Source organism: Corythoichthys intestinalis, chromosome 17 (genome assembly GCF_030265065.1).
Source record: "Corythoichthys intestinalis isolate RoL2023-P3 chromosome 17, ASM3026506v1, whole genome shotgun sequence".
Lineage (NCBI taxonomy): Eukaryota > Metazoa > Chordata > Actinopteri > Syngnathiformes > Syngnathidae > Corythoichthys > Corythoichthys intestinalis.
In genome coordinates this window covers 7531489-7549457 of record NC_080411.1, presented here as the reverse complement: position 1 = coordinate 7549457, position 17969 = coordinate 7531489, and the positions used below count along the sequence as shown (strand labels likewise).

Here is a 17969-nt window from a genome sequence, read left to right as displayed (position 1 = left end):
TTACAACACCACTTTAATTAAAAGAATACTCGAAGCAACAAAATTTATTACGAATATTTTTTCTTATAGAATACTCGAGTTAATTGATTAATCGTTGCAGCACTACATGAGACTGGAGCTGAAAAGCAACAACTGCTTCAGATGTTGACTTACGGTGGATAACAGGACAGGACCAAGCGGCAAAGTACTTGAGGAACAAGTCAACGTCAAGGGACGCACTGGAGAGTATCAGTTTTATCGTTGGTATTTCCTGAAGTACATCAAGCATCTTTGTGAGCAGAAAGTCAGTAAGACCATCTCGCTCATGCACCTCATCCTTAGAAAACACAATAAACCACGTTAGCATAGTAGATTTCATGAGGAAACTACCCTAATTTTCAGACTATAAGCCGCTACTTTTTTCCCTCATTTTGAATCCTGCATCTTATAGTCCAGTTGGGCTTATTTGATGATTTATTTGGGTTACACGACACTATCATCATTACTGAATTATTATGACAGATGTCAAAATGTGTCATGTTGCATATTATGTCACTAACTCTATTTATGTCCAGCTCAGATCTTTTACGTCCATTCAAAAGTGAGATAATTTGCTGGATCACACTAACTGACATCTATTATAAGCATTCATTAATGCCTATGACAGTGTCATGTAATAATTATGACAGTATTATGGCACCACTATCCAAGAAAATGTTACCAAATACCATAACTAGCAATTAATGAAACAACTGGAAGAGTAACTGAAGAAATAATTCGCACAGAACATGAATTTTGATTGTTTTTACATCTGTAGCGCCGCAATGCATGCTCGGAGGAATGTTGGATGACAATAGTGTTGACAGCAGGTGGCAGCAGAGGTTGACTGTCTCCCCCAAGGGAGCAGTGATGGCCAAATGAAGATTTTTATAACAATAAGGATTTGCACCAAATTGAACGCTTAATGGTGGTTCATTTGGTTTCATGACAGTCTTATGATGCCATTGTCAAATGAAGTGTTTCCAATTAATATCTTTTGGTGTAAATATCCCATAATACAATAAGGACAACTGCAGCTTATTTTCCAGTGCGGCTTATCTATGAACAAACGTCGTTTTCATGTCAAATTTGGTGGCTGGCGGCTTATAGCCAGGTGCGCTTTATAGTCCAGAAATTACGGTACTAACAGTATAAACAAAAAACCCATTTACAATAAGTGATACAGTCCTCACCCATATTTTCAGACTAGGTATTTATTACTCACCACAATGACATGTGTGACAGTTGTCAGACTGACATCTCCAGACATCAATGTCCGCAGTAGGACGCCGGTGGTACAGAAGGTTAGCAGAGTGTTTGGAGAAACCCTACAGATTTAAAGTCAAGAATCATTTGAATAATCTGTCAAAGATTACAATAATGAATCTAAATAAAAATTAATCGAAATGGTGATATGCCATGATACTTGGGATCCCAAAAGGTTATTAATGTGCTCATGCTAAGAATCGAGATACAGTGGTATGAAAAAGTATCTGAACCAATTGGAATTTCTCAACGACCCCTTGAGTGGCAGAAAGGCACCTTCAAATAAAATGTATCATTATTATTATTAGGGTTGTTCCGATCATGTTTTTTTGCTCCCGATCCGATGGTTTTAGTTTGAGTATCTGCCGATCCCGATATTTCCCGATCCGATTGCTTTTTTTGCTCCCGATTCAATTCCAATCATGTCCGATAATTTTTCCCGATCATATACATTTTGGCAATGCATTAAGAAAAAAATGAATACAACTCAGACGAATATATACATTCAACATACAGTACATAAGTACTCCATTTGTTTATTATGACAATAAGTCCTCAAGATGGCATTTACATTATTAACATTCTTTCTGTGAGAGGGATCCACGGATAGAAAGACTTGTGACTTTGTATACTGTGACTAAATATTGCCATCTAGTGTATTTGTTGAGCTTTCAGTAAATGATACTGAAGCCATTCAAACCAAATGCATGATGGGAAGTGTAACCAGGACTGTGTGTAGTGCTACCAATTGGTATATCTTCTCTGCGTTGGGAAATAACACAAGGTGTTAAAAAAAATGATCAATTGCTACCTTGCTTCCCCACATTGCTTCCCATGATATTTCTAATCGTAGGGAGAGGGAATGTAAGGCTTGAGCCAATTAAAAAAAGGCTCCAAAGGCTGCCAAAATTCACTCTACTCATTTTACACTGCCTTTTATCTCTCTATATGGGTAAAACGGCGCCATTACAGATTGAGCGCGACAATGTGTGAGTGGGTCGTGCAACGTATGCATTAATTGCGTTAAATATTTAGCGTGATACATTTAAAAAAAAATTAATTACCGCCGTTATCGGGATAAATTTGATAACCCTACCTTAAGCCTAAACTAAAGACTCTGGATGAGTGTAACATATTATGTCTGTAACGTTAAATACAATTAGAAAACAATTTAATTAAAAAATATATATATATATATATATATATATATATATATTTAAAAAAGGTATGGCCGATATTTTTTTGCCGATTCCGATACTTTGAAAATGACATGATCGGACCCGATCACTGGAAATGACCCAAAAAATGCCCCAAAATCAACATGAAGTGACTGAAAATCAGCAGATACTGACCTGAAATGCGCCCAAAATGTCTAAGAACACTCGCAGATATATTAAAAATGTGTAAATTTCCATTGGGAACGAACACACACAGACACACGAGGACTCAAGGATGAATGTTTTACCTGCTCTCAAGTCTAATGTGATAGCCAACCGTCTTGCCAATCGTCTCTCCTCTCTCTGCTGCCACTCTCTCAGCAACAGTGATGGCCGCCAAGCGTCTTGGCTGAGTACAAAAAATTTGGCAGCACTGCCCTTTTTTGCTACAGTCATCCAGTATAAACTGTGGAATCTGACCAAACGTACAGTATACACAACAAATAAATGACAATATCAGTTTACATAAATATAAATGTCACTGTAAGATAGTAAGTATAAATACAGTGAATTCTGGAATTATTCACGGCGCTTCACTTTACAATTGAAAAATGCTCAACTCAGTGGAAGTTTAAAGAGTGACATTGTAAGAATGTTCTTACCTGGGTAGTTTTTCCAGATCCAGTCTCTCCTATGACAAGTACCACCCTGTTCTCTCTAATTAGTCTGACAATCTCTTGTTCGTGTTCATACACAGGCAACGAGCATCGAAAACGGTCCAACTCCGATGCCCTTCTTTTCAAGGGTACCGCAGACACACCGCAGTTCAAGCGTCCACTTGGCCTGTTCACGTCAAAGCTGTTGTCTGTTGGAACCAGTGTTGTTTTCATTAAGTAAAAGGAAACATTTCGTTGACTAACATAATTTTTTTTTCATGACGATGACAAGCTAAAAACGGGTCTTGGATGTAACATAACGAGACAAATGCCAGTTTTCACCTGACGTACTGAGATGAAAATGCAACATGGTTTCTGCCATATGTTCACAAAGTGTGACATTTTCTTATTGTATGTGTATATGACTTCATATTGTTTTTAAGACTAAAACCTTTGAATTTTTACAGATGAAAACATTTTTAAGTACTGTATTTGTCGACTAAACGAAAACATTTTGAGTATTTGTCAACGAAAACTAGAAGAGGAATAAGACATTTTGAAATGACTAAAATATGACTAACTCTAAGTTCATACCGCAGGTCTTAATGCACAAATCCGATTTTTCGTGTTTCTCCAACTCGCGTCAGGCATTAAGTTGACAGTCTGAACGGGATAGGTCTCATAAAAGAGGACTGATGTGGCTCAGATCCTACCTTGCCAGAGATACATGGAAGCAGAAACTTCAAAGCGCTGCGTGCGTCAATCATCGTTTAGCTTGTTAAACTAAAGATGTCCCGATCGGCCCGGGTCCGATCACGTCATTTTCAAAGTCTCGGAATCGGCAAAAAAATATCGGACATGCCTTTTTTAATTTTTTTTTTTTTTTTAATTGAATCGTTTTCTAATTGTATTTAACGTTACATACAAAATGTCTTACACTCATCCAGAGTCTTTAGTTTTGGCTTAAAGTAGGGCTATTAAATTTATTGCGTTAACGGCGGTAATATTTAACGCAATTAACGCATGCGCTGCACGACCCACTCACGCATTGTCGCGTTCAATCTATAACAGCGCCGTTTTACCTATAGAGCTAACAGGCAGCGTAAAATGAGTAGGGTGAATTTTGACAGTCTTTGGAGCCTTCTTTTTTTAATTGGCTAAAGCCTTGAAATCCCTCTCTCATCAATTAGAAATATCATGGGAAGCAATGTGGGGAAGAAAGGTAGTAGTTGATCTTTTTCTTAACACCCTATGGTATTTCCCAACGCAGAGAAGATATATCAATTGGTGCCACTACGCACAGTCATGGTTGCACTTCCCATCATGCATTTGGGCAGAACAGTTAAATGGCTACAGTATCATTTACTGAAAGCTCAACAAATACACTAGATGGCAATATCTAGTCACAATATACAAAGTCACATTTATCCTTTAAGAATTACAAGTCTTTCTATCCGTGGATCCCTCTCTCAGAAAGAATGTTAATAATGTAAATGCCATCTTGAGGATTTATTGTCACAATAAACAAATACAGTACTTATGTACTGTATGTTAAATATATATATTCGTCCGAGTTTTATTCATTTTTTTCCTTATGCATTGCCAAAACGTATATGATCGGGAAATGATTTTAATTGAATCGGGAGCAAAAAAAAAAAAAGCAATCGGATCGGGAAGTAACGGGATCGGCAGATACTCAAACTAAAACGATCGGGATCGGATTGGGAGCAAAATAAAATTATCGGAACAACCCTATGTTAAACAGTGGCTGTGGCAACTCATTGTGTCTAAGTAAGCAGCTTGAGTGGACTCACGCAATGAAGCATGTAATAAAGACAAGCATTTTTCTACTTTATTCTTGTTTAAAAATAAGTCAGTGGGACAGTCACATGTTTACATCATGATTTTTACATTTGAAGTGCTTAAAAACTGCTCTTGCACCCCTCTTTAAAATAAACTGCTGTATTTTATGCCAAACCAACTGTTGTGTTTGATAGAACAATATGTCTATATGCTGCCATAGCAGATTCATGGCGCATTAAGCCCCCGACCATTTTTAATTTGTCCATTTTACCCTGGAAAGCCCCGTTTACAGACGTCGCGCAGCCGCTTTTGTTTCAACCCAGCCATAAAAAGAAGGTACGTTATTTATTATTCAAAATGTCTGTCATTTTTAGCTTAGAATGATTAATTGAGGTCTAATATTTCGCTTAAAAAAAATAAAAACGACTTTAAAAAATTATTCACTCGCATATTTTAAACTTTTTAACAAATTACGTCCAGTGTTTCCCACAGGATTTTAGGAGACTGTGGTGGGAGGGTCTCTGACCATAGGATTTTTTGAAACTGTGGTGGTGGGCTGCATCAGAGTTGGACAGCCACACCATGTCGTGCCACGGCGATTTTTTTTTTTTTTTTTCATTATTTTTTTCCCCCCAAGAAGAACCATAACAAAGATATATTTGAAATATTTCATTAACTAGGCTAATGTTATAGCTCTCAGCTACGGTACATGTATGTAAAATGCGTTGCTGATTACAGCTACGTTACCCTATGTAATAATGCGACTTTTTTTCTCGTAGCAATAGTACGACTTACATCTCGTAGTGACTCAGGGTTGGCAACCCAAACTGTTGAAAGAGCCATATTTGACCCCCCCCCCCCCCAAAAAAAACTGATACAGTATGTCTGGAGCAGCAAAAAATTAAAAGCCTTGTACAAGCCTTATAATTATCAATACTAGCTATATTAGCCTACTATAAAAATGACTAAGTTGGCTAGAAATACATAATTAGCCTTCATGATTAAATGTTTATTTTCCCTGCAGTGGATCCTATAGTGCACCACGTGACTACTCTGTTGTACGATGACACCACAAGTTTAACTTCATTACAATATTAATGAATTGAAAGAATGTATCATGTTTGTCCTCCTAGAAATCCTATTAAAACAAAAAATATATTTTCCTCCCCCATCTTTTTCCATTAAAAAAAAAAAAAAAAAAAAAAGCTCCGAAGCAGCACTAAAGAGCCGCATGCGGCCCAAGAGCCGTGGGTTTCAGACCGCCGTCGTAGCCCTCCTTTTTCCTTTTTATTTGACCCTCATAAGTACTACATTACCAGAACAATAACAGTCCTTCTGTCAACTGACCCATTTACAGGACTGGGGGAATTCTAATGGCCGTGTAAAGAGTTTTTCTTGTTTCGGTGAGAAGGTGAATAGTTTTTTCCCCGTTGTTCGTGAACTAAATTTCCACACAAACGCACATCGAGGTACCATTAACTTAGCAAGGAGAGGTATGAGAGTCATTTTTTGAGTGTCCCAGAGCTCGCGAAATTGGGGGGGGGGGCGCATTTATCCAACTCCTGTCTGAAGTTGGTGCGTCGGTGTTGTGCCGAAAAATAGCCACTCCACGCGAAATGTCCCCCCGACGGGAGCGCCCACACGTCACTCGTACAAACAGCCTTTTCTTACCAATCGATGGACACGGAAACGACGTTCTTGTACCGTGAATATGTATCATTTTACTCTGCTTGAACTAATAAATACTTTACTGTGACCAACGCTCTGAAAATAGAGCAAGGCTTTATTTTGGGCCCCGCCTCTCCGCGCAAGTTCAATCAAAGTTTGCTTTCCGTCCAAGACGGCCGTCCACCGCTCACTTTCGCCGAAAAGTCCGATCCAAAGTATTGTAATGCCCCGGATATGGGGAAGAAGGAGAGAAGTCTGTATTTGCTTACCCACTTGATTGTGGTAACAATAATAAAGAAAAACAATAACAAAATAACAGCGGGCTGCTAAGACATGCGACCGCTATCTCTCGCTATCTCGCTCGTTCTCCCATTCTTCCTACTCGTTCCCCTTGCGTCTCTTAAATAAATAGATAAATAAAATACTGCTCTAAAATGCTGCTCTCGCTCGCGCGGGTAGTAGAGTGGAGTGGGCTCAAGCTGTGTAATCGGCTGACTGACGCATCTGATTAGTTTTGTTTTTTTTTCTCCTCCCGGCGTTCAGGGGGTGGGGGGGGCCCAAACGAGACTGTGGCGGGCCGCCACAGTCTCATTCATTGGTGGGAAACACTGACGTCACAATGAAAAAAATGGTGTCTGTAAATAAGTCACGGATATCTACCTCATAACTATCGCTTAATTGTATTTTTTTTGTTAATGTCGCATTTTGCCTGATATGTTAGATGATAAATAATTGATCCAAACAAAGAAAAATCGGAAAAAAAAAAACATTGAAAAGTTTGTAATTTGTGCCAGATCCTACCGGAACAAGATCCGGCACCTCTTGATTTTGGCCTCCCTGTGTTCCGGGACTTATTTGGGCAGATCAGGTACATCTCGTGTACAGAAAATAATAATAATATAAAAACATTTTTTGAAAATGTATAAAATAAAATTATATTATGAATTTCATCTACAGAACAAATTTCAAGAATGGTGTACCGCACGAACGCTATTTTTTACTGGTGCACGATAATTATTGGTCCGATAATAGGAATTATGACGTCATCCCGATAAATCCAATAACATTATTAATAGGACCGATAATATGTACTGTGCTGGCTTTACAGTTTACAGTACACAGTATGGGAAATCAGTTGACCATTTGTGGGGCACTGATGCCACCTGCTGGTCAGAATAATTCACTGCATCTATTTTTTTGTTACAGTAGTTTGGTTCATTCACTTACACATTGCGGTGTCTAGCGGTAGCATTGACAATCGTGAGTGCTTTCTGTTACGTTTCCGCCTCGGAAATATATGTCTGTGAGTATTTTATGTTTACTATAACGTATGGATGTGCAATATATGTTTACTTCTGTGGTGAAGGGTCATATGTACAGAACTTCATAAATTGTCGTGTTATAGAAGCCAGCCAATACTTTAGTAACTCAAGCTAGTGTGCTATGCTATGCATATAATAGTTGTGTATATAAGTGTATTGTGCAGTTTGTTGTAAATTGAGTATTGCATATGTATTTTTCTGTTGTACTTTCACAATATTAAGACGAGTGTCTTCCCATAAAAGCAAGAAAAGACCAAGCCTTGTGGTTTATGGAAGTGCATTCATTCTTAGCTGGCTGTCGGGCAGTGTAGAAGTGAAACGCACTGTTTTGTCCATGTCATTATGAAAAATCTATTGAGATCAAAGGCAAATCTATGTTGAATCCACCACAATTTTTTTTTTTTTTTTAAAACCTCCAGGTGTTCAAAAACTCAGGTTATATATATATATATATTTTTTTTTAATCGGTTATCGATATCGGTATCGGCTTTGAGGAGCAAGAAGTTATCGATATCGGTTTCAAAAAATAGATATCGTACACCCCTACAATTTTTAGACCGTAAAACTGCGTGACGTCACCATTGTAAACTGGTAAGGGGGCAACATAAAAGCGAGCTCGCATACAACCCATGTTAATACTGAATTGAGGCTTGTAAGTTCCACAGCATGACAAGTGGGCATTTGCGTGTTGTTTTCAGCACCATTTTATGCGTATGTTCCGGGACCTGTGCCCATCTTGTCATCCCTGCGCTGTCATATGTACATTGCGTTCCGGCACCTTATGATTTACAAATTAAGCACTGTTTACAGGCATACCATTTTAAGCATGAACCCACCAAGTTGAGTAGCCAGAGTCAGCTTGCTTTTGCTGCTGGCTCTAAGTTCTTCACGCTCTTTCCTGGTGATCGGAAACGTCTTCAGAAGTCTCCGGATGTCATGGAGAGAGGTTTGAGAGAGTGCAAGGCACATGGTGGACCGACGGCTATCAAGGACACTCTTTTTCCTGATGGTGAGGAATCGGTTTGCGTTTTTCCTGAAAAAGAAAACAATTTTGTTTATCTTAATTTTTATGGTTCTTTAATGTTAATACACAGTATATTTAGAAGGTCTTATATTTTTTTAATGCTAAAAATAGTTTACTGTTTTGAATTGATTCAATGTTCAAATGTTAAAACCAGGCATGCAAACTGGTTAGGGGTGAAAAAGGTGACAAAGTAACATGGACACACGGCATGCGCGGAAAAATGCATTTCATAGTGCAATCAGAGACATCTCGAATTAAACACAGTACATAATAATTTAACATATACAAGTCTAAATCTCTCATCCTGAAATCAGAACATATTGAGAGACTGACATTCTTGCCCATTCTTCCTTGCAAAACAGCTTGAGCTCAGTGAGGTTGGATGGAGAGTGTTTGTGAACAGCAGTCTTCAGCTCTTTCCACAGATTCTCGATTGGATTCAGGTCTGGACTTTGACTTGGCCATTCTAACACCTGGATACGTTTATTTTTGAACCATTCCATTGTAGATTTGGCTTTATGTTTTGGATCATTGTCCTGTTGGAAGATAAATCTCCGTCCCAGTCTCAGGTCTTGTGCAGATACCAACAGGTTTTCTTCCAGAATGTTCCTGTATTTGGCTGCATCCATCTTCCCGTCAATTTTAACCATCTTCCCTGTCCCTGCTGAAGAAAAGCAGGCCCGAACCATGATGCTGCCACCACCATGTTTGACAGTGGGGATGGTGTGTTCAGGGTGATGAGCTGTGTTGCTTTTACGCCAAACATATCGTTTTGCATTGTGGCCAAAAAGTTCAATTTTGGTTTCATCTGACCAGAGCACCTTCTTCCACATGTTTGGTGTGTCTCCCAGGTGGCTTGTGGCAAACTTTAAACGAGACTTTTTATGGATATCTTTGAGAAATGGCTTTCTTCTTGCCACTCTTCCATAAAGGCTAGATATGTGCAGTGTACGACTGATTGTTGTCCTACGGACAGACTCTCCCACCTCAGCTGTAGATCTCTGCAGTTCATCCAGAGTGATCATGGGCCTCTTGGCTGCATCTCTGATCAGTTTTCTCCTTGTTTGAGAAGAAAGTTTGGAAGGACGGCCGGGTCTTGGTAGATTTGCAGTGGTCTGATGCTCCTTCCATTTCAATATGATGGCTTGCACAGTGCTCCTTGAGATGTTTAAAGCTTGGGAAATCTTTTTGTATCCAAATCCGGCTTTAAACTTCTCCACAACAGTATCTCGGACCTGCCTGGTGTGTTCCTTGGTTTTCATAATGCTCTCTGCACTTTAAACAGAACTCTGAGACCATCACAGAGCAGGTGCATTTATACGGAGACTTGATTACACACAGGTGGATTCTATTTATCATCATCGGTCATTTAGGACAACATTGGATCACTCAGAGATCCTCACTGAACTTCTGGAGTGAGTTTGCTGCACTGAAAGTAAAGGGGCCGAATAATATTGCACGCCCCACTTTTCAGTTTTTTATTTGTTAAAAAAAGTTTAAATTATCCAATAAATGTTGTTCCACTTCACGATTGTGTCCCACTTGTTGTTGATTCTTGACAAAAAAAATTAAATTTCATATCTTTATGTTTGAAGCCTGAAATGTGGCGAAAGGTTGCAAGATTCAAGGGGGCCAAATACTTTTGCAAGGCACTGTATATTATATACACAAACAAGATGTACCACTAGCAGTCCAATCAATGGATTTCTATGACGAAATTTGAATCTATCCCTTAATATTATATCTAGAGTACACAGGAATATTGGTGTGTTAAGCAGGGGCACAGGGTTAATTCGGCCAGAATGCGGTCGTTATTAAATTATTATTTCTGTGCGGCCCGGTAGCAAATGCGCACCAGAACCGGTCCGCGGCCCGGCAGATGGGGACCCCTGGACTAGAGTGTAGTTTTGAGCATGGACTACGGTTTTGAAGTTAACGGTTTCACTCGCTTGTTAACAGATCCCCCCCCCCTCCCCCATTTTTTTCTCCTCGGATCTACGTGATTCAGAAGAATGACCCATTTTGATTTCAAAACGGCGGAATTTCGCCGAAAGGTGGCAAGTTTGCATGCCTGTAAAACATTGAGAACTGACAGAGAATGAGATTGTATCAGTTAAACGGTGTTTAGGAATATTATTTTTTATCAAGCAGAGCAGAGGCTTTGTGATTAGTAGCTTTTGAGTGTATGACCTTATGGGAAATCTTGTGAAAATGGCTCGTACATTATCTGAATGGTACATGGTGTTAGCAGTTTCAGTACAACTGCTGTAGTTCGGATGAATCATACTTACCCTTTGCTTTTAGAAATGTAACCCAAAGCCTGTGCCATTAGATGAATGTAGGCCCTTTCCTCAGAAGTAAGCGAAGAGGGAAATTCCATTTCTGATCATTCAGGGAAGATAATGTGATAATTGTGATTATTCAGAGGACTTTGACTATCATTTCTTGCTACTCATATTTGTACATATCAGTGGTGCACGATGCATATCACTAAAACAATAGTTATAGCTTATATCATGATAGCCCCCCCCCCCATATTGCACAGCACTAGTATACAGTATATGTATTGACTTGCTGATGTAGCAATATAAAAACATCACCTACCATTTTGGTCACCGTAACGAAACCGCTCCAAAGAGAGGTTAATTGCAATTTTGACTTCTTCACCGATGTGAATGTCTTTGAAGCGGCCGACAGTGGACTTTTTTGTTTTCCGGCTCTTCGCTCCTTTTTGCGACATTTTAGGCAAATTTGACAGGTCGCACAGCACTGCAACATAACATACCAGAAAACAATGAATAATCTCCACATTGTGTGCACTACCACTTGAAATTCATTGCAAGACAATGCCAGAGGTGGGTAGTAAAACAGTTAAACAGTTGCTGTGGCATCTCAGTGCGACTAAGCAGCTTGCCCGGATTTCAGTAGACTCACTCAATGAAGCATTTAATAAAGCCAAGCATTTTTCTGCTTTATTCTTGTTTGAAATTATCTGGTGGGACAGTAACATGTTTAAAACTAATCATGATTATTACATTTGAAGTGCTTATAAACCTTTTTTTTTTTTTTTTAATTTCTTAAAGTTTTTTTTAAATTATACTTTCAGGAAAAAAAATAAAAACATGTCTCACACACACACATACATATATATATATATACACACACACACACACACACACACACATATATATGTGTGTGTGTCTTTTCTACGCTAAATCTGAATAAATGCATTGAACACACACACACACACACACACAAAAATTAAATGGGGGGGCGCTACTTTGTTGTTTTTCACTTACCGCAGCGGGTTCTGGTCCCTATTAACCGCGAAAAACGAGGATCACTGTATTCAATATTCAAACTAGGAACTATTTTCTCCACTAAAGGGTTCTCATGCTCTTTGGATGAATAATGCTACATTTCTGTCTTATTTTCCCTCCTCTTGCTGGAATTCAATTTTTGTTTTTGTATTTCTTTGGCTTAATGCGGTTATGTGATGGGAATTATACAGTATTGTAATAACAATTCACATAGATAACTTCAAAACAGGAAAAAAAAAATACCATTGGTTAAAAAAAAAAAAACATCACTAACCAGTTACACACAATGTTACCATCATTACTTGAATACTGTATTCTTTTCACTGGATACTTTATTACTTGTACTTGAGTACATTTTTGGATGAAAACTTTTACTTTTACTTGAGTAATATGATTATGAAGTCATGCTACTCTTACTTGAGTAAAATTTATGGCTACTCTACCCACCTCTGGACAATGCTGGCCAAACAGGGAAAAAAAATTAAATTACGCAATTCTCAATTCCTTCGTCAACATTTGACGATCAATTTCATATTATTATTCGCGCTAATAGCGTTCATGGAAACTAACCAATCGTGTTGCACCCTTCTGGCCTCTGTGGCCACCGATTGGCCTGGCCTGCTTCCATAGAAACAAGCGCCGGCCAATCACAGGGCCGGCGCGGGTGGAATATCCACCTACTCCCTTTGGCTAGTCCTAGCCTATTGCTAACATCATTTGTACTTATTTTACAGTATATCTGTTGCTCCCAATATAAATGCTCGACTGACATTTGCAAACGCGACAAGAAAGGCAAAGAATAAGCTTTTACGAATACAATACACAGGTATTATAACTAAATTTAAGACGTGCTGAAAGTTTCATTTCCTAGCAGAAATGAAACTTACAGCATTTGGTGAGAAGTCTCCGCAACAATATAATTTCTACCATTATAGGACACACGTAGCGTATGCTAACAACGATACCAATTGTTAACTTGCTAATGTTGTGTACATTACCTTATTGTTGATAATTAATCCATTCACTGACTGCAAGGGCTGTTGTTCACTTAGTTCAGTTCAGAAGGGCTATTCTTCTTCGTCTAGTTTAGTTTGTTGGTAGTCGACAACCACTGCTTTGTTGCATTAGCTCCCCCTACAGGAATTGATATGTTGAAATGAAATGCTTCTTCACTCTGCTGCAGCAATCATCATTGGAAACGAGAATACACTGTTAGCTAAAAGTATTGGCACCCCTGCAATTCTGTCAGATAATGCTCAATTTCTCCCAGAAAATGATTTCAATTACAAATGCTTTGGTAGTAATATCTTCATTTATTTTGCATGCAATGAGAAAACACAAAAGAGAATGAAAAAAATTAAATCATTATCATTTTACTAAAAACTCAAAAAGTAGGCTGGACAAAAGTATCGGCACCCTCAGCCTTATACTTGGTAGCACCAGGGGTGAAAGTGGGCGGGAACGGTCAGGAACACAGTTCCGGTATGAGATTCAGGGCTGGAGTGCAGTTCCGGTATAAGATTCAGGGCCAGAACGCTGTTCCGGTATGTGGTGCTTTTACTGCCCGTAGTTAGCTGGGATAGGCTCCAGCACATCCGCGACCCTCATGAGGAAAAGCGGCATGGAAAATGAATGAATGAATAAATGATTCCAAAAATATGAGCGCAACTGTCAAAACGCTATGTAAAAAAACAAAAAATACAAAGCTGCCACACATGCAATTCATCTCCAATAAGAAAACAATCTACCAACATAAGATATACATACACAAGTGTTAACAACAAGCACAATAAAGTGCTTGTGTAGCCAGAGGCGTCGCGTCCCATTATGCAAACCAGGCAATTGCCTAGGGCCCCCCAGCCAGCAGATTTAGCACAAGCAGCTTTACTCTGCACTGTCGCAGTGACAAGTGCAGGGACTGTTTCAATGCCATGGAATCATTTGGCAGATTATTTAACAATTCTGTTATCAATCCCAATTGGCACTAAACATGTCACGTAGATTATAAATGTTTATAAAAGTCCAATCAGCTATTAATACCACATGACTGTTTATAGAGTGACTCACCAAGTAGTCTCTGGAAAGTCCTTGCCGGGTTGTGTTACGTTGATTTTCACAGGCCACCTCATTATTCATGTGACTACTTAAAGAAATGGTGATTTTTCCCAAAAAGTCTATTGATGGGTCTATAGTATTCCTTGTCGAATACTCTGTAAGAAAAATAAAACATATGCATCTAAAATAATCCTAAACGATTTTATTAGCAATTTTAATCCTCCTTTTAGCAAGGTTCCTTGGGTATGCGTACGTTCCCATAGCTACCCAGTCCTATTACTCGCCCCCCTTCCCCCCCGCCCGCCATGTTGCTTGTAGCCTGTGGCCCCCGGGGACCCATGCTACGCCTCTGTGTGTAGCGTAATCCGTTTCCACCGATAATTATTATTTATTTTATCCCACGGACGGCATGGAGGTTTCCCCAGCTGCTGCAGTTATCTGAGTGTGACGATGACGAGTCACGTCAATGTGCGAATGTACGCAGCAAAGCAAAACGTCTGGACTCATTTATCCGTTCAATTGGCCGACATACTGACATGTGATCACCAGAGATAGTTAGCTCTGATTGGTTTGAATGTGCCCTGGGAAGCACAACCTTTAGACAAAATAACTGCGAACAACCACTTCCGGTATCCATCAATGAGTTTCTTACTATGAGATTCAGGTCTGGACTCATTGCTGGCCACTTTAGAAGTCTCCAGTGCTTTCTCTCAATCATTTTCTAGTGCTTTTTAAGTGTGTTTTGGGTCATTGTCCTGCTGGAAGACCCATGACCCCTGTCAAGTTCAAAAATAGATCCTTAGGTAGACATTGTAAAATTACCCAAAAATAAGGAGAGAAGACACTCAGTTTTCTTGGCCAAGGAGAGCAAAAGAGTGACTCGTGCCAGTCACCAAAATTGATCTAAAGAAAAAACCCTCCTTGGTATTTTATTTAGGGGTTTGTCCTAAAAAAATGGATGCCGCCCTGAGGGAGAGCAAGCTGGAGACACCCATGTGGTTTTCGCTTGGATATGTGTGTGCATGTAGGTGGAACTAAGTAAATACACGTGTGTAAGCAAGGGCTCATGTAAACAATCATGTAAACAGTCAAAACAATCATGTAAACAGTCAAAATGACCCAGACACTTCAGTTATGCAACGCTGCGGCCATGGAAGATGTCCTCGGATAGAAAATTGTCCTCGAAGGTCTAGACGAAAGTCCAGATGCCAGGTGCTGAAGATGCCTCAGAAGGTCTAGTTACGCAATGATGCGGCCATGAAGCAAGGCAGTTGTCACCCCGACCCTCTTTTACCCTTTGTAACACTTAAGCACTATACTACAACCTGGTACAGCAAGCAATAATCATTTACTGGTTATATTAGTAAGAAAAATATGGCAATATGTATTATTTATGGTATATATGAGCACAAGCAAATATTCAATCAATCAATCAAGCAAATATTTAATCAATCAAACCTCAATAATTACCTCAACAACCCCTGAGGGAGACCCAGCATTCTTACACTGGGCCCTAGATTATGCTGCAAAATTTGTTGGTAGTCTTCAGACTTCATAATGCCATGCACACGGTCAAGCAGTCCAGTGCCAGAGGTAGCAAAGCAACCCCAAAACATCAGGGAACCTCTGCCACATTTGACTGTGGGGACTCATTTTTTTCCTGTAAACTCTATGTTAGATGCATTTTCCCAAAAAGCTCTACTTTTGTCTCATCTGACCAGAGAACATTATTCCAAAATGTTTTGGCTTTCTCAGGTAAGTTTTGGCAAACTCCAGCCTGGCTTTTTTATGTCTCTGGGTCAGAAGTAGGGTCTCCCTGGGTATCCTTCTACCATTAAGTCCGTTTTCATTCATACGCCGACTGATACCACGGGTTGACACTGTTGTACCCTCGGACTGCAGGACAGCTTTAACTTGTTTGGATGTTAGTCGAGGTTCTTTATCCACCATCTGCACAATCTTACGTAAAAATCTCACGTCAGTTTTTCTTTTCCGTCCACATCTAGGGAGGTCAGCCACAATGCCATGGGCTTTACACTTATTAATGACACTGCGCACGGTAGACATATGAACATTCAGGTCTTTGGAGATGGACTTGTAGCCTTGAGATTGCTCATGATTCCTCACAATTTTACTTCTTAAGTCCTCAGACAGTTCTTTGGTCTTTTTTTCTTTTCTTTGCTCAATGTTGTCCACACAGGACACAGCTTGAGTCAACTTTAATCCATTTTAACTGACTGCAAATGTGATTTAGTTATTCCTACCACCTGTTATGTGCCACATGTATGGAACAGGTGCTGTTAATTACACAAATTAGAGAAGCATCACATGATTTTTCAAAGACATAAGTGGAGTTTGACTTTTGGGGCGGGGGGGGGGGGCACAACATGTTGATGACCTCGAAACACAGTGTCAGCCATAAAATTAATTTACAAGAATATTTATAATAATAAGTTGACAATGAGCGTTTTTTTATTTCCCATCATTCTTGAGGGGAATTCTAAATCAGGCTGCTTAGGACAGCTATACTTTTCGCCAAGATCGTCATCCATTGAATATGGTACGCCCGCCGGTGTCGTTCCAATGTAGTTACCCTAGTCAAAAATTGTATCCCCTGGGCGGAGACATATGGAGGTAGATGTGTGTCTTTATTATTCAACTCAAAAAAAAAGTTGCTTCAATCAAAATATATATTTTCAAAAAAAAAAAAAGTCGCTTCAATAAAAATAATTTAAAAAAATGTTTTTAAATGCAAAAATAAATTTGAAACTGAAAAAAATGCATGTGAAAGCCATTTTTATATGATTTTTTTTTTTGATTGAAGCAACATTTTTGATTGAAGTAATGTTGATTTGTGTTTGGGCCACATTTTGGCTAGGACATTTTTGTCTTTATTATTCAATCAATAAATAAGTTGCTTCATACAAAAAATATATATTTTCAAAAGAAAAATCACTTCAAAAAAAAAAAAAAAAATCAATCATAGAAAACGTTTTTGAATAAGAAAAAATATTTGAGATTGAAAGATTTGCATTTGAACACTTAATTTTTCATTGAAAAAGTTGATTGAAGCAAAACTTTTTGTGTTTGGGCCATATTATGGGTAGGACATTTTTGTCTAAATCATTCAATCTCAAAAAAGTTGCTTCAATCAAAAAATATATATATTTTAGGGCTGTCAAACGATTAAAATTTTTAATCGAGTTAATTACAGCTTAAAAATTAATTAATCGTAATTAATCGAATTTAATCGCAATTCAAACCATCTATAAAATATGCCATATTTTTCTGTAAATTATTGTTGGAATGGAAAGATAAGACACAAGATGGATATATACATTCAACATACGGTACATAAGGACTGTATTTGTTTATTATAACAATAAATCAACAAGATGGCATTAACATTATTAATATTCTGTTAAACGATCCATGGATAGAAAGACTTGTAGTTCTAAAAGAAAAATGTTAGTATAAGTTATAGAAATTTTATATTAAAATCCCTCTTAATGTTTTCATTTTAATAAAATTTGTAAAATTTTCAATCAAAAAATAAACTAGTAACCCGCTATTGTTGATGTCAATAATTACTTACACAATGCTCATGGGTGCTGAAGCCTATAAAATTAGTCGCACCCAAGCGCCAGCAGAGGGCAGCAAAACTCCATAAAACACAACTA

General features: G+C 38.5%; 1 protein-coding gene across 2 annotated transcripts in view; it reads right to left on the bottom strand.

Annotated features, from left to right (window-relative positions):
* The window catches only part of ythdc2 (YTH domain containing 2), a 49871-nt gene extending 36501 nt beyond the window's left edge, over window positions 1-13370 (bottom strand). For both annotated transcript variants that reach the window (XM_057819806.1, XM_057819805.1), the window contains exons 1-8: window positions 13233-13370; window positions 11519-11683; window positions 11206-11296; window positions 8727-8923; window positions 3104-3306; window positions 2750-2916; window positions 1244-1346; window positions 154-316 (exon numbers count right to left, since the gene is read on the bottom strand). In XM_057819806.1, coding sequence (XP_057675789.1) covers window positions 154-316; window positions 1244-1346; window positions 2750-2916; window positions 3104-3306; window positions 8727-8923; window positions 11206-11296; window positions 11519-11654 — 1060 coding nt within the window. In that variant the 5' untranslated portion in view covers window positions 11655-11683; window positions 13233-13370. The remainder of the gene's footprint in view (window positions 1-153; window positions 317-1243; window positions 1347-2749; window positions 2917-3103; window positions 3307-8726; window positions 8924-11205; window positions 11297-11518; window positions 11684-13232) is intronic.
* Window positions 13371-17969: the final 4599 nt, after the last annotated feature.